The sequence below is a fragment of the Ahaetulla prasina genome, chromosome 4 (genome assembly GCF_028640845.1).
Source record: "Ahaetulla prasina isolate Xishuangbanna chromosome 4, ASM2864084v1, whole genome shotgun sequence".
NCBI classification, from domain to species: Eukaryota; Metazoa; Chordata; class Lepidosauria; order Squamata; family Colubridae; genus Ahaetulla; species Ahaetulla prasina.
Window position 1 is genome coordinate 53,782,377 of NC_080542.1, and position 22,109 is coordinate 53,804,485.

Consider the following 22,109-nt stretch of genomic DNA (forward strand, 5'->3'; position numbering starts at 1 on the left):
AGACAGTGGCGAGTTTCCAAAATTTTTTACTACTGGTGTGTAGGTGTGACTTGGTGGGCGTGGGTTCATGGGCATGGCAGAGGAAAGATACTGTAAAATGTCCATTCTCACTTCACTCCAGGGGAAGGTTACTGCAAAATCCCCATTTCCTCCCGACCAGCTGTGACTTGGGAGACAGAGAATAGATGGGGGCGAGGCCAGTCAGAATTTTTACTACCGGTTCTCCGAACTACTCAAAATTTCTGCTACCGGTTCTCCAGAACTATTTTGACTATAAATAGTCATCGTTTAATGACTGGTCGCTTAACAGCCATTCAAAGTTGTGACAAACCTCCCAGCTATTTACAACCCATTTTTGAAGTTTCAATGCCCGCACACACACACAGTCAAATGACCACATTTTGGATGCTTGGCATCTGGCTCATATTTACAGCATTTGCAGCATTCCATGGTCAGGTGACTGTGATTTCCAGTGTTTTTTGTCCATTTCTGGCATTTACTTCTAGTTTCCAGCAAAGAGCTAGAAACAGACTGCCATGTTCACTTAATGACCACTGCAAAAAAGATCATAAAATTAGGAACGGACACATGGTGACCCGTTTAAATTTACTACCATAATTCAGGGCTTGATTATAGTCACAAGTAAAGGAGTACCTATACTTTTTCAACATCAATTTTCCCATCAATGTTTCATTACTGATATATAATAATTTATACAGAGGTTTCAGTGAATCAATTTTGCAACTGTGTATTGTCGTTATTTGTAATCAATTAATGAGATCTTCTTACACAAGCTGAATATATAATCTATTGTTTCTCCTGCTTCTTTGCACAATCTGCATTTTGGATAATTTGATGATTTTGCAGTTCTGGTCTTGATTGCATTAGTTTAAATAATTTGCTCTTGTGTAGCCAAATTCAAGCTTTCATATTTTTTTAAGTTGTAAGCCACTGCCATGTTTTATCTTTAATCTTTTTCCTTTCCAATTTTCATTGAAATTGATCATGTAATTCCCCTTGTTACATTTTATTTGTGTTTTTATTGCATTACAACATTCATTTTTTGTTTCCTGTACATTTAGTAAGTTCCAATTTTTGTCTTGTATCAATGCTTGTTGATATTTGCCATTATTTGTTGTTATCATTGGTAATAATGTTGTTATTATTATTACTTCCCTTTTTTTCTGTATGGCAGCAGCCAAAAAAGCTAATACAATCCTTGGTTGTATAAATCTCTGTTTATGGTTCTATGAGGCATAGAATCAAAATCACATGAAATATTAGTATCGCTTCATAAAACCATAGTAAGTCCACATCTGGAATACAGCATCCACTTTTGGTCACCGCATTACAAAAAAGCTGTTGAGGCTTTGGAAAAAGCACAGAGAACAACGAGGATGATTAAAAGCCTGGAGATAAAAACATATGAAGAATGGTTTCAGGAACTGGGTATAGTTAGTCTAGAAAAAAGAAGGACTAGGGGGGTGGCATGATAGCAGTATTCCAGTATTTGAGGGGCTACCACAAAGAAGAGGGGGTCAACTTATTTTCCAAAGCACCAGAAGGCAAGACAAGAAACAATGGATGGAAATTAATCAAGGAGAAGCAACCTGAAATTAAGGAGAAACTTCCTAACAGTAAGAACAATTAACCAGTGGAACAGCTTGCCTTCAGAAGTTGTGGGTGCTTCTCACTGTAGTTTTTTAAAGAAGAGACCAGGCAGCCACTTGTGTCAAATTGTATATGGTCTCCTGCTTGAGCAGAGTGTTGGATTCAAAGACCTCCAAGCTGTAATTGTTAATTATATTAAATAGATATAATAATATAAAGAGAAAAAGGAGAAGCAGACAATAAACATGAAATAGAGCCTTAGAACATAGAATGGAGTTAAAAAAAAACTTTGAGGTCTTGATGTGGGAAATCCTAGATTCAACAGTCCCACATCTGTAATCAAATATTTTGGAAAGGAATGATCAAGTCAGTCTGCTGACAGTAGGGACAATTAACGAGAATGACATATAGTACTTTGATTGCAAATAAATATATACTCTCATAATGTTTTAGTTGGGTGTTTTAGTTCAAATTTCCAGTGATAACTAATGCTATGATTAACTTTCTTGTCTTAAACTATTTTTTTTCCAAGAAAATTCTTAGCAGGATTTCTGGCTTTCAGCTCAGAAAATGTGAGTTCTGAGATACCACCTTTAAAAAAAATAGTTTTTTTTAAAAAAACTTTAGGATCTCTTTTTTTTAAGCAGCAAAAAGAGAAACATAAACTCCCCTTCCAAACAAAGGGCAACAGCACATTTTAAGAAGAGTTAGCTTTCCCCAACTTGCTCTATATTCTTAGCTTTGTGGTTTTAGAAACTTTCAGGTCACAGTAAGCTAAGTCAGCAAAAAGTGTGAGAGAGCCAAAAAAACAAACAAAAAAGCATCAACTTACTCTAAAAACAAAGGGCTAAAGTTGGAAAATTACAGCTTGTAGAACTTAGAAAATTACAACCCCAAAAAGTTTCATGACCTTTTGCTGAAGAGAAAAAAAGAAAAATAATTATCAGTTACTTGGTTAATAAAGAGTTATGGTAAAGGTGAAGGTTCCCTTCGTACATATGTGCTAGTTGTTCCTGACCCTAGGGGGCGGTGCTCATCTCTGTTTCAAAGCCAGCACTGTCCAAAGACATCTTCGTGGTCATGTGGTCAGCATGACTAAACCCCAAAGACACATGGAACGTTGTTACCTTCCCACCAAAGGTGGCCCCTATTTTTCTACTTTCATTTTTTATGTGCTTTCGAACTGCTAGGTTGGCAGAAGCTGGGACAAGTAATAGGAGCCCACCCCGTTATGCAGCACTAGGGATTTGAACCGCTGAACTGCCGACCTTTTGATCGACAAGCTCACGTCTTAGCCACTGAGCCACCACGTCCCTCAATAAATTACCTGATTAGTAAAATCTTGAATCTATTTGGAAGATGTTTCTTCTGATTATTTGATCTATTATAGTAAAAATCATGTCTTTAAGGGCAACGAAAACTTTAATAGATGAAGTGCAACAAGAGCAAGCATGGGCAGACCTCAAAAGGAATGTGTCTATCTTGCTTCTCATGTAATTACGCCTTTCTTTAGGACTATTGCCTTGTAGATCTTCTTTGCAACCTGGTTAAGAATCTGACTATATGTTGCTAACGGCCTTTATATGTTTGTTCATTTATCAAACTTATATGGCTATATTCTGGGCAATATACAGCAGCTATACTTAACAGATATCAGAATACATTGTACTCAGATAGAGTCATTGGCTGGTTTCTTATCTAAATTTCAGATGTAAGCTCAGAAAAAATTTAAACCCCCATACAGTATTTTTCTAGTCCCTTCAAGTCCAATTTACAGAAATGGGAGAAACTACATATGGACACTATTATTGCAATTATGCAATTAATTTCAAAATATGATAATTTTACAGTTCTTATAGGGGTGATCATTTACACCAAAGGACCAAAATTTAAAAAAATCTAGATTAAGCAAATGAGATTATAGACCCTAAAGTCAGTTAAGTACAGCAACCGGTACCAACCTAATGCGTTTCAGAAATGTTAAGAATGGTTACTATATTACCATATCTTACTATATAAGAATGGGTATATAAGGTAAAGGTAAAGGTTCCCCTCGCACATATGTGCTAGTTGTTCCCAACTCTGGGGGGCGGTGCTCATCTCCGTTTCAAAGCCGAAGAACCAGCACTGTCCAAAGACGTCTCCACAGTCATGTGGCAGGCATGACTAAATGCCAAAGGCGCATAGAATGCTGTTACCTTCCCACCAAAGATGGTCCCTATTTTTCTACTTGCATTTTTTTACGTGCTTTCGAACTGCTAGGTTGGCAGAAGCTCGGAGAAGTCGGGGAGCTCACCCCCTTCCGCGGCACTAGGGATTTGAACCGCTGACTTTTTGATCGACAAGCTCAGCATCTTAGCCACTGAGCCACCGCGTCCCTTTTTTTCAGGGTATAAGACACACCTTTTTCCCATCTAAAAGGGGGTGAAAATTTGGGTGTGTCTTATACACCAAATGTAGCCCCTCCCACTCACTGCCTCCCCCTTTGGCCTCTGCCTCCCAGCAATTTACCTCCTTGCAGCAAGCAGCAAGAAGAAACAGCCCATTTCAGTTTCAGCACAGCCTAATTAGCAGAAGTTGATTGTCCATTGGATCAGCCTCCCAACTCTCTGCTGTTTCAGGCTGCAGGGATTGCCACTGTCTATTGCTGTGCAGTGCTGGGAGCAGATTTTTTTTCTTTTTTCAAGCTATGTTGAAAACAAAAATGAAAGTAAAGCAGGCTGTTCTCCTGTGCGCTGCTTAGAGAGTCCAAACAATGGGTGTTAACTTCATCTGATTGGCCAGAGACTGAGTTAAGATTTGTTTAACTACACCTCTTGCTTCTGGCTGGACCCCCATTTCTTTAACTCAGTCGGCCTAAAGGGATGTATATTTTTCAACTCGGCTAGTCCTGACCATGGATGCCAGCCTCTTTGGCTGGGGTGCCCACCTGCATTCCAGTGTGATCCAGGGTTGTTGGACTGTGGAGGATCTCTTAAATGACATCAATGGGCTGGAGTTGAGAGCAGTACATCTGGCAGTTCGGCACATCCAACAGCCATTGTCGGGCAATCATGTGCTCTTACTGATGGACAATGTTACCACCAAAGCGCATGTGAACCGTCAGGGGGGCACCCGCTCCAGGGCTCTGATGTGTGAAGCTGCAGACCTGGGACTGTGGGCAGAGAAACATCTACTCTCCCTCCAAGCCAAACACATCTCTGGGGTCTCCAACACCACGGCAGACTGATTAAGCAGGTCTATCATCAATCCGGCAGAATGGAAGCTGCATCCAGACCTCTTCCTCCTACTGTCAACCAAATTTGGACTTCCTTCGGTGGACCTATTTGCCAGCCCGCAGAAATCACAGCTTCTGCGGTTCTATTCCCAATTTCAGAGGCCAGGAGCCGAGGGGTCAAATTTGCCTCGGCAGATACAGGGTTTGGCAGGAAGGTGCTGCAGCAGGTGTTTTCAGTTGATCGGGTCCTGGACCCATCCATTTCCTGCCCTAGGGATACTTAGCTTGGATATATCCCATTGTTTGGACTCTCTAAGCAATGTATAGGAGAATGAATGTGTACTTACCTGATGTGCGCTGCATGAGAATCCAACCCCTCCCTGGGTCCGTACTGGTGCAGAACTCCGGAGTGGGTAAATTTCATCCACAGGTCATGACTCTCTAGGACCAAATCTTTGCTAAAGAAACTGGACTCCAGCGAAAAGCAAGAGGTGTGGGTAAACACCTCTTGAAGAGCACCCGGAGGCTCCAGTTAGTCCAGAATGCGGCCGCGCGGGTGATAGAGGGAGCACCGCGCTGCTCCCATATAATACCCATATAACACCTGCTCCCATATAACACCTATATAGGTCCCATATAACACCTGCTCCCATATAACACCTATCCTGCGCGGCCTGCACTGGCTACCGGTAGTCTTCCGGGTGCAATTCAAGGTTTTGGTTATCATCTTTAAAGCGCTCCATGGCTTAGGACCGGGGTATCTTCAAGACCGCCTTCTGCCACCGATTGCCTCCCAACGACCTGTGCGCTCCCACAGAGTGGCCCTCCTCAGGGTGCCGTCGACCAAACAATGTAGGTTGGCGACCCCCAGGGGGAGGGCCTTCTCTGTGGCGGCACCAGCCCTGTGGAATGAGCTTCCTCCAGGACTACGACAACTTCCTGACCTTCGGACCTTCAGACGTGAACTGAAGACTTTATTATTTCAACGTGCGGGACTAGCCTAAGAACAAAATGTTTTAATTAAATTTTAATGTGGGTTTTATTGGTTCTTACTGTTTTAGTGACCAGGCTTGGATAATATTTAGTTTTAATTTGGGTTTTAAATGTTATTTATTATATTGTTATATTGTTTTAATATGCCTGTAAACCGCCCTGAGTCCTACGGGAGATGGTGCGGTATATAAATTTGATAAATAAATAAATAAACAAATCTTAACTCAGTCTCTGGCCCATCAGACGAAGTTAAGACCCATTGCTTGGACTCTCACACAGTGCACATAGAACAAACGTTCAGGTAAGTACAACGTTCATTTGCTGCAATGAGGCAAAATTGCTGAGAGACAGAGGCAGATTTCTTTTTCTTGTTTTCCTCACCAAAAAAAGGGAGGTGCGTCTTATAGTCCAGAGCATCTTATACTCCAAAATATATGGTATTTGTTGAGAATGAAAGGAGCAGAAGAGGGCTTGCAATGCATCTGGAGGTCAGTAGGCTGGGAAGGCTGCACTATAGATGACTTGTTTGCCCTTTCCTTCCCTTTCTCACTCTCTCCGACTTCTATTTTCTTCTGTTTCCTCTTACTTTTAAATATTATTATTCAGCCAAGAATAAGAATGGCAAGCTTCTGGTAGCATTTCTTACTATCTAATCACCTGGTTATTTTATTACCTTATCATTTTACACTGGCACCTGGAAATTTGAAAACAATGATCCTCTACCTAGAAAAATGGCAGGGAAATTCTTTATTGGGAAAAGAGCTTTAAAAGTTAGCATGGTAGGCATGGTAATGCGTGATATGCATTAATAGGGATGAAGTTTCAATTGTGTAATCATCATAACCACCTTGACCTTTTGGATGGCTCCTAAAAACAGCATAATTTCTATGAAATTAAATTCTTGTAGTGTTAGTTTAATGCCAACCTAGAGAGATCAGTGTAGAAGTAAGACAGGCCAACCCAAAGAAGGGAGAGATGATTTGTTAAGGAAATTTCCTGGTTAAACTTTAGTATATTAATTTGAAAATTAAAAAAGGAAGAATCCGGAAACACACTCTTCAAAGCAAATTCTCTTGCTACAAATACTGATACTGCTATAAAAATGATCAAGGAAGCAAATACCATTTTCTTTTCTAGACAGCTGGATGGTAATTCCCTCATGAAAGTTTACAGAACAGCTGCTCTGCCTCAAGGCAATTATTTATGGTATTTTGCAGAACAGTATCTTAATCTCATCCTGATTAATATTCTAATGAAAATACTGAGTGAAATGCTGCTGTTCTCAAGGGAGATCAAAATTCTGAAATATGTCAGACAACCAGACTTAATTTTTTCTTGACTATCTCATGGGAGCAAAAGTCAGATTCCAGCAGGCTCAGAAGTTGCCAATAGACACCAATCTGTGCTTTACTTAATTAAAATCTATCATATAAGGAATACCAAGCTGAAGCAACTATAGCTATCACTAACATAATTTTTCCATGCTACTTTAGGTTACAATAAAAGAGCCCAGACACACCACAGGGAAATTATGATATTGGCAGCTCAATCACTTTGTTCAATGAAATGCTGTTTCATCTTCCTTGCTATGCAATGCGGTGTTGTCACATACTTTGCCACATCTGCATCAGGAATATCCAGATGTTGCCTAGGGTGACTTCAAGCCTGACACTACATAGAGTCCACTTTGTGGGATGATGCTTGGGAGCCCTGAATTCAGACATCTGACACTTCCAATCGAAATATAACTTTTCATCAGACCCCTAGAATCACGTATAAAAATCCAAGTACAAATAGGCTTCTGGCTTTGGATTGAATACAAGTGGGCTCAGATTGGATGCAATTAGCTACAGTATTTTCTTTCTGTAGATGAAAAAAGATAACATACTGAATGGATTTAATTATAAGATAAGCCAAGAACGCTGACAATTTTTGACTGGAACAAAATGATTCCTTTTGTATATTTTTCCCATTGTTTTTTCTTTTCTTTACTTTAGATTTGAGGAAGTAATATGTAGACTATATTTTTCACTGTTCAGATGTTTTTATATATGCAATGACAATAGTTCACGCAGTTAAGAATAAAGAATGTAAAAGCATAATGAGACATCTTATGCAATAATATAATAATGCACAATTTATAGATAGAATTAATTTAGAGCTTTTGACAAATAAAATGGAAATGTTGACAACAGATTAGATTGGGAAGTAAAGAAGAGATTGTTAATGAAATAAGTAATGGAACATCTGAAATTAAAGTAAAACAATCTTGAAAACCTGATAATGAAAGTAAAGGAAGACGAAAAAACTGAGGGAAAAATGAAGGAGCAATGGACAGCATTATAGGCTACAGACACAAATTAGCCAGGTGGATAGAAGAGATTTCCTTTCTCTCACAGGAAGCATCCATGTCCCAAAGATAGTAGAACAGGGCTGTCAAACTCCCAGCCCATCGGCCAGATGCGTCACGCACTGGCCACGCCCACGCCTGGTTTACCCAACGGGAGAAAAGTCCCGATACATCATATGATGACACCGTGATGACATGAGTTTGACATCCCTGCAGTAGAAAAAGGACAGCAGAATGTTGAGTACTAAAGCTTTTTATGTTCAATTACTATTAAAATGGTACAGTTTTTAAAATAAACTCTATTTTGCTTCTTTTGTCAAAACAATACAACTTGGAAATGAATGGCCAGAAGAGTTGTTAAATATGACATTTAATCAAGTAATTGGATTAATTGTTGGGGACAATATGCTGACACTTAAACTGCTCAGAAACTGCGGTAGGGGTCCCCAACCCCCAGTCCACGGACCAGATCCGCAGCATTCCAGCAACTGGGCCGTGCAAACAAGCGAAGCCCCATCTGTGGGATGCAGACAGCACATGAAACCACACTTCTCTGCTCCATGGAAAAATATTTCTCCATGGAAGTGATCACTGGTGCAATTTTCCCTGCCCATGGAGATTCCCCAAGTAGTTTAAAATTCATGAGTCGAAAAACTTTTTCCAATGGAACCAATTCTGTATCCTTTCACTGCAGGATTTTTAATCCACTTTTTAACATAGTACAGGTAATCTCCAAGTTATGACAGTTCACTTAGCCATCGTTCGAAGTTATAACATAACCCCCCCAAGTACTTATGACAGAGTTCTGAAATTATAAATGTTGCAGCATCACAGCAGTCGTTCACATTGATGAGGCTTTGCAACATTTGCCCTGCCTATTTTCCTCCACACACACACACCGGATCTCCACAGGCACTAGGCCTGTGGATACTCACCTTGCGAAGATCTAAGGCGTTTTCAGTATCTTGGCCTACTTTGGTGCTTCACGCCTTTGGTGCATTTGCAGAGAATGGAGGCCTAAAATACTGCAAGATCCCATGAGATCAGAAGCATGAGATGTCATGCTATTGCTCTTGCCTGATTCACAGTACTCTGGGCCTCTGTTCTCTGTAAATGGAGGCCTGGATGAGATCTGCAACAAAAGGCTTTGCAAACGGCGGGAAGACCTGAATCACGGAAGCAAAAACCATTGAACAAGACTTGATTGTGTCCTTATAGGCTTCGGTCGTTTTTGCAAAAACCTTTTGACACCGAGAACAGAGGCCAGGAGGGGCACGTGTGCCCCTCCAGGCCTCCGTTCTCGGTGGCAAAGGCTTGAGGAAAGGCCTTTGCTGCCCCAAACAGAAGCTTAATTCTCAGTGGCAAAGGCCTTGAGGAAAGGCCTTTGCCACTGTAAACGGAGGCCCGGAGGGATGCCTCCATTTACAGAGAACAGAGACTCAAAGTACCATGAGATCAGGTAAGATCAATGGGCTCCATTCTCACAGCTTTTTGTAAAAATGATTGGAGCCTATAGGGATGCAATCTCTAGTCCTTGACAGCCTTGACAAGCTTTTGCTCAAGTTGAAACCATGCAGAGAGGTTGGAGGGTGGACAGTTCCATTGATCATTGAGATCTACATAAGGTAAGTGACCTGGATGGGGGCAAAGCATGAGATAGTAGGTGGGGAAATCACTAGCCTCCTCCCATGGCCTTCCCCACCCTGAGACACCTCATGTGCCCTTAACAATCTGTGTATTTGATTAGCAAATGCTTGGGCAAAAGCAGAGAGTGATCACAGTCAAGCTATGTAATTCACTCCTACGAATCCTCGGGTTACAAATATAACTGGCAGGCTCCATTACATTCGTAACTCAAGGACTATGTGTATTTGGTTTTAATTCTCTATAAGTTATATATTAGAATTGGAGATAGGAATATCAACTCAGATCTGACTAACAAAGAGGAAGGAATATACAATCTCCTAAACCTAAATTATATAAATGTATCCTTTTTTAAATACCTGTATGGGAAGAGAGTGCATTTCCATATTCTGTGAGATTTTTATGGAGACCAAGAGAACCTTTTCTTGCCATTATTTGGGCCTGGGCCCTTCTTCAGGATAGAGATTCTAAGAGCCTTTTCAACCTGGAAACCTTTGCTGCTCTCTTTGATAGGAATGGTCTCAACAATCTCCTTTCAGCTTTCCTGCTGACATGTTTCCACTGAATACATTTAGTCTTTTCTCTCACACACAAGCATGAAAGGCAAAGGCATATAGATTACATGGCTTCCCTCTGTCACCCCCACCCCCCAATCATTCCTCACAAGTCATTTCTTTCAGGAAATTAAACCATCTTCCAACACACATGCAAGTTAATTATTTATAACTATAACATATCCTTCATTTTGCTTCAAAAAGCAAAAACCTTCCTCCTTAAATTAGTTGGTGTTCTCTCCTCCTATTTACAATAAAAATTAATGGGGAGCTGTTCAGCTTTCTATTCCTATCCCTGAACTTAAACAAAAATCAATCAAAGTCTATCTGCATTTCCCACCTACATCAACTTGGAGTGACAGCATTAAGATTCATTCTGGCAGAACAAAGCTGCCTTTCTTGTAGGAATGAAAACCAAAAGCCATAAGGGCATCTCAGAAGATTGTCTAGGCCAGGAGTTTTCAAACTTTGCAATGCCACAGTCTCCTAAAATGATAAATTGATTTGTGCAATATCATTAACCATTAATAAAATGAATTAGTTCATTGGGATTGGGATTGGCATTAGGTAAAAGATAAGCAAATAGTTTACTTTTAAAAATATTTAACAAAACAATGATAGAATTTTACAACTTATTAAAATAAAATGTAAATTAAAAAAATTAAATCCATATTTTAATGAAAAAGGATAAGCTTGTTTACTTTTGCACAATCCCTGAAATCTGTTAAAATTTTAAAATGGACACTCATTTTTCTCTCCATGTTTACTTTCAATAACTGTTTGCTCTTTATAGCAACAACTGAAGAAAACACACAGTCACCGAATAAGATCCTTATAAATGTTTATCAGTGCTTCTAAAGGATTCTTTAGTTTTGTCATATCTCTGAACAAAAATCTTTTATTCAAAAGATGCCCTTTACATCTAATAAAAACATACATATTTAATGCTTATTAGTAACCCATAACAGGGACGGGGTGGCTCAGTGGCTAAGATGCTGATCAATGTCAATCGAAAGGTCGGCAGTTCAGCAGTTCAAATCCCTAGTGCCGCATAACGGGGTGGGCTCCCGTTACTTGTCCCAGCTTCTTCCAACCTAACAGTTTGAAAGCACGTAAAAAATGCAAAGAAAAATAGGGACCACCTTTGGTGGGAAGGTAATAGCGTTCCGTGTGCCTTTGGCGTTTAGTCATGCCGGCCACATGACCACAGAATGTCTTCGGACAGCGCTGGCTCTGAAACAGAGATGAGCACCGCCCCCTAGATTCAGGAACGACTAGCACATATGTGCGAGGGGAACCTTTACCTTTATCTTAGTAACTCATAATCAAATTGGAATGCTTATTAAATTTACAGAGGATCCAAAATTATATGGATAGTTAATACCATTGAAATAAGTTTCAAAATTACCTTTATAGATTAAAGGAATTGGCTAAAAATAACTAATTTAACAGGGATAAATTCAAAGCTATTCATGCATCATGTAATTTCAAGCTGCACCAACAGAAGAATAGTTTCCAAATCATGGAAAATAATTGTTCAAGTTTAATCTTTAGACAGACTCTACAACAAACTGATGTGTAGTTCTTGGAATTATACTTTAAGAAGAAACTGTAACACTTTCAGAGAATGGCAATACAAGTAATCCTCAATTCATGATTCATTTAGTGACCAAAGTTAGCACAGCACTGAAAAAAGTGACCTATGACTATTTTCTCACTTTCGACTGTTGCAGCATTCCTATGGTCACATGATCAAAATTCAGATGCTTGGCAAGTGGTTCATATTTATGATGGTTGCAGTGTCTTGGCATCATGTGATCAGCTTTTGCAAACTTCTGACAAGCAATGTCAATGGTTGACTTTGTATATAAATATACAAATGGATGAAGACTATTGCTTGACATAGTGTAAGCCGCCCTGAGTCTTCGGAGAAGGGCGGGGTATAAATGCAAATTTAAAAAAATGGGAAGCCAGATTCACTTAACAACTATGTTACTAACTTAACAAATACAGTGATTCACTTAACAACTGTGGCAAGAAAAGTGGGGCAAATTCACAAATGTTTTCACTTAGCAACATAAATTTTGGGCTCAATTGTTGTCGTAATATAAGGACTACCTATACAGATTGTTGGGCATAGACTCTCAGCTTTATTTAGAGAGATGGAATGCTTCATCTTCCAAAGAAAAGAGAAGGCATATGAAAACACCTTCATATACCTGAAAGGATATTACAGATCAAGACTGAGAGAGAGAGAGAGAGAGAGAGAGAGAGAAGAGAGAAAGAAAGAGAGAAAGAAAGAGAGAAAAGGGGAGAGAGAAAGGGGGAAAGAGGGGAGAAAGAGAGGAGGAGAGAGAAGAAAGAAAGAGGGAGAGAGAAAGAGAGATGACAGAATGAGGGAGAGAGAAAGAGGGGGGAGAGAAAGAGAGGGGAGAAAGAGGGGAGAAAGAGGGGAGAAAGAGAGAGAAAGAGAGAAAGAGGGGAGAGAGAAGAGGGGAGAAAGAGAGGAGGGAGGAGAGAGAAGAAAGAAAGAGGAGAGAGAAAGAGATGACAGAATGAGTGGGAGAGAAAGAGGGGGGAGAGAGAAAGAGAGGGGAGAAAGAAGGGAGAAAGAGGGGAGAAAGAGAGAGAAAGAGAGAAAGAGGGGGAGAAAGAAAGAGAGAAAGAGAGAGAGGGAGAGAGAGAGAGAAAGAAAGAGAGAAAGAATGGGGGAGAGAGAAAGAGAGATAACAGAATGAGTGGGAGAGAGAGAAAGAGAGGGGGACACAGAGTGGGGAGGGGGGGAGAAAGAGAGGAAGAGAGAGGAGGGTCAGTGCTTGAAGGATCCCATCCCGTCATTGGGAGTCCAGGCGCTTCAGCAAGCAGCGTGCTGGATTCGTATTAGTGGTCCCCAGGATTTAAAATTATGGACTTGGTGGTCCCTGAGGTGCAAAAGGTTGGGGACCCCTGATCTAGGGGACAGGCAATAATTTGATGAAGATATTTTAATAGGGTTTCTTTACTGAAAAGAAAGTTACTCAATAATCTAAAAGCAGTGGTGAAATCCTTCACAGATTGCCACTGGTTTGCTGCCTGCGCAGTGCACACCAAACATACGCTGCATGCGTGCATGCATGGTGCTTGCCAAAAGCACACTGTGCATGCATGCCTGCACAGTGTGCGCCAAATGCACACTGCACGCACATCCGCAGTACACACCAAACACACTCTGCATGCAAATGCATGTGCAGTGTGCACCAAACGCACACTTTACACGGAAAAAGGAGCAACAAAAGTAGTTTGTGGGACTAAAAGAAAAAAAGTTCAGTCACACCTTCCAATTTGCAAAATCTTTTTTTTGGGGGGGGGAGGGAGAAGTTGGAAGGTCTGATTGGAATTTTTTTTAGTCCCACAAACTTCTTTTGTTGCCCTACGTGCAGCGGCAGAGAAAGCAACAGAGCTGGAAAGCAGGTTAACAAGAAATGCTTTGGGGAAGTGAGGAGAGCTGGGCAGTGGTGTTCCAAGTTCTCCAGTTCCGCAGTGGTGTAGAAACGCAACGGAGCTGGAAAGCAGGTGGGAAGGGGTCTGTCTAGGTGCTCAAACAGGCCTGTCTCATGGCAAAGCCAGCATCTACTGAAATGCAGCAGCAGAGTTGCCACCTTTGAAATGGTGAACAGGGACCAGGCAGCACGAGGTGCTGCCACAGTACAGAAGTGGCAGGTGGACTAGGAGGCAGTGCCATTGCACATGATCTGCAGGGCAGAGGGAACCCAAAAAAGTCCCTCCAACAGCAGACATGGCTAATGCGCAGCACCAGCAATGGCCTTTTGCCGTCACTCCCCCCTGGCTCCGAAACAGAGGAGGGGGACCAGGTAAGTCCGCAACATGGCAGTCCCGCTCAGGAGGAGAATGAAAGGGAAGAGGCGGGCAGATAGCATTGAATGGGTGGGGGGAGATTGTCAAGCAGGGAGTGGCCGAGCTACAGGGGCCGCCATCTGCCTTGCCTCACCTCATGGCGATGCCATGCATCCTCCTGCCCTGTTGTGGCTGCAAGCAACCAGACGCTGGGATGGTGTGGATGGGGCTTAACTAGGGTTTATTTTTGGGGTAGGGCTTATATAAGGCACAGGCGTGAAAATCTGGCTAGGGCTTATTTTCAAGGTAGCTCTTATTTTCGGGAAAACACAGTAGTAATTTAGATGTGATACATCTATATATAGTAATGTATACAGAGAAATATTCATTTATTTACATGTAGGTTTAAAGAAAGAATATGATGAAAACAGTAGGATTGAATTAGGGAATCAGCAATGTGAAGTTGATTGCTCAAGACAATCATAGTGGCATATGATGGAAATAAAACATGTGAGAACAAACCATGCTTAGAAAATTGTTCAATCTTAAGACGGAAATAACACAAGAATGTAAGATGTCCCCTTAATAATATATTGGTGGACAAAGTGTATGAGATACTGTGATGATAGTGGAAATATACTGTTTGAGAACAAAAATGTATGCATATTTTTTTATGAAGTTGACGCTGTATAACAGATAACTGAACAGTTTGCAGTGGATCTCAAGACAGATTATATGGTGCAACAAAAAGCCTGCATCTGAGAAATACTACATGAAACAACAAGTAGTTGTGTTTTCAGGTAAAATGGATTGAACAAGTTCAAGTTGTACATAGATGGCACAAAGCTAGAACAGACTGATAAATTAATAAAGCCTATTTTACTTTCTCCCCTCTCAAGAGAGTTCATTCCCTTCTTATTTTCCAGAAGTCCATCGTGACCTGGTTTTGTTATTAGACTTGGAGTCTCAGGAGTCTGGGTGTTATTATAAACTAGTTTTAGCTATAGTTCCTCATCTGATGCTTTTAATTTCTTTGGTCTACTTTTTTTTTTTTTTTTTGCATTCTGCATAATGTCCGAAATGTAATAGCATGATAGGCATGTTTTATAGATGGAAGAACCCTGGCTGGGCCATGATGAATGCATCTCTCTGACCATGGCTATTAGTGGAACATTCAGAGTCAAAGCAAAATCTTGATTTGTGTTATTGTACATTGTGATCTGTGAGAGATCACAGACTTCACCAAGAGCCAATAAATAGATTTAGAAGTAAATTGAAATAATATTATTGTTTTGTATTTCCACTTCTTTTGAGGGCCAAGCATAGCAACGACTAAATGCTCATTTCATTTTCTTCCTGTCTATTTTATATACATACAGTATATATTTAGTATTCGGACACTATAAACTTCTGAACCCTAAATATGAACAATCATGCAATGATTAATTAGTTGAGGCTACTATTATGTGGGAAACTGCCCAGAGCCATTTGTAATGAGATGGGCAGCAAATAAATTAATAAATAACAATAAATAAATAATTAATATAAATACTTTTTTTTTTACAAAGAAGAAACTGAGTCATTTGTGACTCAAGGACAATTTGACCAGGGGGTGGGGTGGGGGAAAGGATTATCATTATGCAATATCCAAGAATACTTAACAAACCACAAACATGCTCTGAGATCACCAGCAGTTTTTTCTCCAATGCTGCCTCCATCTCTCCCTCTTTGCCTGTGAGTGAAACTTAAGTTATTGTTCATTGTACTGATATAAAAAAAAAGTCTTATCCTAGTTATACAGTTTCGACTGGTATAAACTGTGTAATGCTTCACCATAAATTACCTTGGTGGCAAAGGCAGATAACTATTAACAAATGTTATTGGAGTTATGTTTGAGAAGCACTGGGAGATATATGCATATATCCTCTCTGGTCACTAGCCAATCTCCAATTCAGTCATTTATCTCCCTCCTTTTCCCTTCTCCGTTAATATTTTGTTTCTTGGTTTCCAATGATATCTGTCACTTTCTCTGTCCTCTCTATTTTGACTTTCTTCAGTGCCCACATGGGTAGATATTTTTCCATTGAGTAGTGATGTGCTGAAAGGAAAAGCAACTAAGCCAGATAAGGCCAAGCATTGCTTTGCTTATAACAATGATGGCAAACCTATAACACGCGTGCCATAGGTGGCACACAGAGCTCTCTGCGGGCACGCAAAGTGTTGCCCCAGCTCAGCTCCACCATGCATGCCTCCAGCCAGACAGCTGATTTTCAGGTCTCTGCCGGGCATGTGTGGCAGGGCACATGCGGGAGACACGTGGGCATGTGCAGGGGGTGGAGGAGAGTGCAGGGAGTGTGATGCATCTCCCCCACGGCCCATTTCTGGTCCCAGGAGGCTGCAGGGAGGCCTGTTAGGTCCAAAATGGAGCGCAGGGTGGGGATGCGGCACACATGAGTGGGGGGCAGGGGGAGGGTGGGGTTGCACACACATGTGGGGGAGCATGGAGGAGTCACGTCAGTGGTGGGATTCAGCCAGTTCGCACCACTTCGGGAGAACCGGTTGTTAACTTTCTGAGCAGTTTGGCAAACTGGTTGTTGGAAGAAATCATTAGGGCAGAGAACCGGTTGTTAAATTACTTGAATCCCACCACTGAGTCATGTGCACATGCCCAGGGAGGCGATGCACACAGGGATGTCATGTGCACATTGCATTATGGGTGCCTGTACATGTGCATGCTTTTGGCACACAGCAACAAAAAGGTTAGCCATCACTGGCCTATAATATGTGGCACAATCAGAAACAGGACAAGAATGATAGCAAAGAGTCAGCAGGGTTATTTGATTTCTACCCCTTTAAGAGGCTGTAATATAAGAGAGGCCCTGTGAGGGCATGTCTCTCTCTCTCTCCATATGTGCTTCCGTGGTATAGTTGATGACTGATTGCCTGACTTTGCCTAGTATGTGTATATATATATCCTGGGTTGTCTCAAAATAGTCACACTATGCACACTCTGACAAAAAGATTCAAGAGAAACAGGATAGGGATTTACAATTGGAACAATAGCAAAAAAAATTGCTACTCAAAGAAGAGTGGATAGAAGGGGAAGTGGATATATCTCTTGATTCTCTGAAGAAAATTCAGTCTAACCAGCATGATCAATGACCAGAGGTGCTAGACTAGTGCTGGCTAACCATTTTTTCCTCGGGTGCCAAAAGCATGCGCACGTACACTATCGCACGCTCGCACGTGCCCACACCCATAATGCAATGCCACTCCCACATGCCCTGCCCCCCTACATATGCATGCAATCCTTGCATGCACACACGACCACCCTCCCCCCTATGCATGCACACATGACCCCCCCCTTTTGGCTTCACATTCCAAAACAGCACTGGGGGGGGGGAAGCCTCCCAAAATGGCTGTGTGTGGGGGGAAAGCCTCCAAAATGGCTGAGGGGGAAGCCTTTGCCTCTCAAACCAGCTGGGGGGGGGAAGCCTCCAAAACAGCTGGCGGGGAAAAGCCTTTGCCTCCCAAAATGGCTGGGAAGCAAGCCTCCAAAAGGCTGGGGGGCAAGCCTTTGCCTCCCAAAATGGCTGTGGGGGGGAAAGCTTCTGAGATGGCTGGGGGGGGGCCTCCAAAAGGGCTGAGGGGGGAAGCCTCCAAAACAGCTGGGGGGGAAACCTTTGCCTCCCAAAATGGCTGGGGGGGAAGCCTCCAAGACGGTTGGCTGGGGTAGGCCTCCAAAAGGACTGTGGGTGGGGAGACCCAAAATGGCTGGGAGGTGGGGGAAAGCCTCATCTTCCAAAAGAACGCTGGGAGGGGAATCTCCGGAGATCTGGGCAGGCACAGGCAGCAGAAAGTGAGGAGAAAGGTAGGTTCCAACACGTGTCTCCTGCTTGCAGGGCAGACCCGAAAATCAGCTGGCCGGCAGAAAGCATGGGTACACGCAGAATGGAGCTGAGCTGGGCAATGGCTCGTGTGCCTGCAGAGAGGGCTCCACATGCCACCTGTGGCATGCATGCCATAGGTTTGCCATCACGGTGCTAGACAATAGAAGTTCAGCAACATCTGAAGGCCCGACTTTTCCCACTCTTGTTTTGTGCTGTACTATAGTGTAGTAAAACCTGAATATTATTTTAATTGCTATGAAAGCAGGAGATCTTTGTTCCCATTCATCCCAAAGAAAAATGAAACTAATTTCTAGGTTGAATAGAATTTTGAAAACTCAAGGAAAATGGGATAAGGAAAAATCTGTGATAATACAAGTAGTCTTTGTGTTACAACCATTCCTTCAGTGACTGTTCAAACCACTTACCTTTGCTACCAGTTCATTATGGTGAGCACGCACGCGCCTCCTCCACACGTGCACAGCCTTTTGCGCATGCAGAGGATCAAAACCGGGACATGATGATGCCAGGGCGGGTGGGCAGAGCCTCCCACCACCTGTGCTACCAGTTCGCCCGAGCCAGATAGAACTGGCTGCATTTACCACTGGTTCAAATGAGCAGGTGGCGAGCAAGTGGTACTTACAATTGGTTCTTGAAGTTCCAGCCGTTGTAGCAGTCACATGATCACAGTTTGGATGATCACATCCCAGGGTGTGTGACATGAGCATCAGTTATGACCTTCCTTGCCAGCTTCTCACACCTCTTCCCGTGTAATAGCCTGCACACTCCTGGGGCTACATCAGGGGTGAAATGCTCCCAGTTCGGACCAGATCGCCTGATCTGCTAGCGATGGCGGCAGGTGGTTTGGAGAACTGGTAGCAAAAATCCCTGTGCACACACACCCCATGCCCAGCTGAGCCGCGCTATCATCCGAGGTTTTTTTTTTACTTTTAAAAGCATTTTTTCTTCAGCTGAAAAAATGCTTTTAAAAGTAAAAAGAAAAAGCCTCTGATGATCGTGCAGCTCAGCTGGGGTCATCAGAGCCTTTTAAAAGCATATTTTCTACAACTTGTTCGGCCAACGAAAGGTTGCTTTTAAAAGTAAAAAAAAAAAAAAGTTGGCCACACGCACCCAGTCACATTACCACCCCACCCCCATTAAGCCATGCCCAAAGAACTGATAGTAACAAATTTTACATTTCACCACTGGGCTACATCGGCATCTGGGACTGCCTGTTGCTAAGTAATGCAGCAGGAGATATTGTGCTTTATGACCACATTGTACACAAATCCCAGTCCCAATTGCTTTAACTGATGACTATCTGTATTGATGTTTTTCTTAGCTCTTTCAATCATAGAATAATTTAGTTACAACTTGGTTTTTCTATAACTTTGCATACAAATAGAGCCATTTCCAACTGATGAAAGTAAATTAGTATGGCATTCATGGCTCAGACCACCTTATTTTAAGTCACATTTGTCCAATAATGGCAAAGTCACATGTTTAAATAGATACAGCAAATGGAATCGCCTCCTTTGAATTGTTATATGTTAACCTGTTATTATTTCAAGTCTTTGCAACAAACAAAACCATGGTTAATTTCAGATACACATCACAATGCAATGCTATCATTTTCATTGGTTAATTGACCAGTAAAAGGTGGGAGTGAGAGCAAAAGCAACTTTATTTTAAAAAATGCCATTCATCTGTCCCTGGATTGGTCTATGAAATCCCCCCCCCCACAATTTGGCAAGAAAAAATAAAGGGCAGGGGGGACAAGGATAAAACAGACATTGAGAATTTAATACAAATCTTGGAGTCCGTATCTCTTTTACCTTCCTCTCCAGCACAAATGGGAAACATTTTTTTGCATGTTTGGATGACTCTTTGTTTTTGGTGTAGTGATTAAGGTGCTGGTCTAAAAATCAAAGACTGTGAGTTCAGGCTCCCCTGCAGCAATGAAAGCTGGCTAGTCATTCTCTCTCAGCCCAACCTACTTCACAAGATTGTTGCTGTGGGGGAAATAGGATGAGGAAGTAATATGTATGTTTCCTGCCTTGAGTTACATATAAAGTAATAAGGACAGGTAAAAATCTAAAAGTCAGATTTGTCCAATAATGACAAAGTCACATGTTTAAATAGATACGGCAAATGGAATCTCCTCCTTTGAACTGTTATATGCTAACCTGTTATTATTTCAAGTCTTTGCAACAAACAAAACCATGGTTAATTTCAGATATACATCACACTGCAATGCTATCATTTTCATTGGTTAATTGACCAGTAAAAGGCGGGAGTGAGAGCAAAAGCAACTTTTTTATTTAAAAAAATGCCATTGATCTGTCCCTGGATTGGTCTATGAAATCCCCCCCCCACACACACACACAATTTGGCAAGAAAAAATAAAGGGCAGGGGAACAAGGATAAAACAGACATTGAGAATTTAACACAAGGACAGGGTAAAAATCTAATAAATAAAATAAAATAAATTCTTGCATCATTCTCACAAAGGTTGAGTAGCACGAAGTGGTGTACTGTATATGCGTTTTATTATACCTGGACACGTTGGGAGCAGCAGAACTGAACGGTTGTGCTAGAGTGAAAGTCCCGAATCTAACTCAGAGTATTGGGATTGCAGTTTTACGTGCCAATTTCCCTTCCTAGAAAATTTGTTCAAAGGCAAAGCAACTCTGGAAAGCAACTCTTCCAACTATAGATGGCTTTTGTTGCTGGTGTTGTTGTTGGAGAGGGGCAAGAGAAGCAAGTTTAAAAAACAGCCTGTCGTTCACGCCAACCAGTCCCTCCCTTTGCCATTCCAAGCCACATCTGGTTTCATTCAGTTCTCTCCTTCCTTTACCACTCGCAGGCACACACCCCCAAAGGCCGTACAACTGTCCAACAAAAAGGGAGAAGGAACGGTGGGGAAATTTGCTAAATTAATGGGGACTCGGGATCAGACTCCCTTTTTTAAAAAAGAAAAAAAATGCAGGGTATGCTACAATCGCCTTCTCCCAAACCCACACCCATCTTAAAACACCGCAAATTTGGAAGTGGGGGGAGGGAGCTTACCTGAAGGAAGAGCATAGAGTCCGACATCCAGGATGAAGAGGATGCCCAGGGTGTAACTTAGCAAGCGAGGCAGTGATGAAGAAGGGGGTCTGGAGAGCTTCATCTCTGACGAGGTGAGAAGACAACTCGAAGAGACGCGGTGAATTCCCTTTCCTCTTTCTCCTCTTGGGTCCTCCGGCTCCCGGTCGCCGCGCTGCTTGGACGCAGTAGCTTTCCACCTCCTAACCCTCCTCGCGTCAGGAAGGTGATGGAAGAGAAAGACGGGGAGATGGGAGAAAAAGGAGAGCACCCCCCAAGCTCCTCCCTGCCCTCTAAGAATTCAGACGCTGCGTCACGAACCCCACTGGCTGCCCAGCCAGTTGTGGGCGGAAGGGAAAAGAGGCGGGGGGAGAGGGACGGAGGGAGGGAAGCTTTCTTTAAGACTTCCAAAGTGGAGGCAAACTTTCAGCGGTTTGGCAACCGGGACTACACTAAACGGAATTGCAACACGTTGCAAATGGGGTGGGGGAAGGAGAAAGTGGGAGAAAGGCTCGATCCTTTTGGAAACTTTCTGTAGAAAAAAAAAGAGCCGTATCTCCTTTCTCCCTTCTTACTTTCTAAGGAGCCACCACTTCCACGTTAATTTTTGCTCCCGCGTGTATTCGAGCATTGTGCGTAACGCAACGTGTACGCGTACATGTCATGTCTTGTTACATAGCCTTTTAAAGAAAACGTAAACAATATCTGCTACAGCAGAGAGTATAGAACGTGTAATATTCTGTCTTTACCTTAACTACCACAAAAAAAGTGTATTGCTGCCATTCGAGAACTCCATCGTTACTGTATAATGCATGCATTTCACCTTAAAATACGTTATACTATCTAATTTTGAAATAATGAAAATATCAGAATCACCATCAATTTTTCATTTTTAACATAAAGCATGCCTTATTTATCACTATTTTCTGTAA

The 22,109-nt window shown here is 41.9% G+C and overlaps 1 protein-coding gene across 2 annotated transcripts in view; it reads right to left on the reverse strand.

Moving 5' to 3' along the window:
* Positions 1 to 21,504, reverse strand: part of MRC2 (mannose receptor C type 2) — a 74,709-nt gene extending 53,205 nt beyond the window's left edge. The window contains exon 1 of one of the 2 annotated variants that reach the window (XM_058179550.1): positions 21,160 to 21,504. In XM_058179550.1, coding sequence (XP_058035533.1) covers positions 21,160 to 21,262 — 103 coding nt within the window. In that variant the 5' untranslated portion in view covers positions 21,263 to 21,504. The remainder of the gene's footprint in view (positions 1 to 21,159) is intronic. The other variant, XM_058179551.1, reaches the window with a different exon arrangement.
* Positions 21,505 to 22,109: the final 605 nt, after the last annotated feature.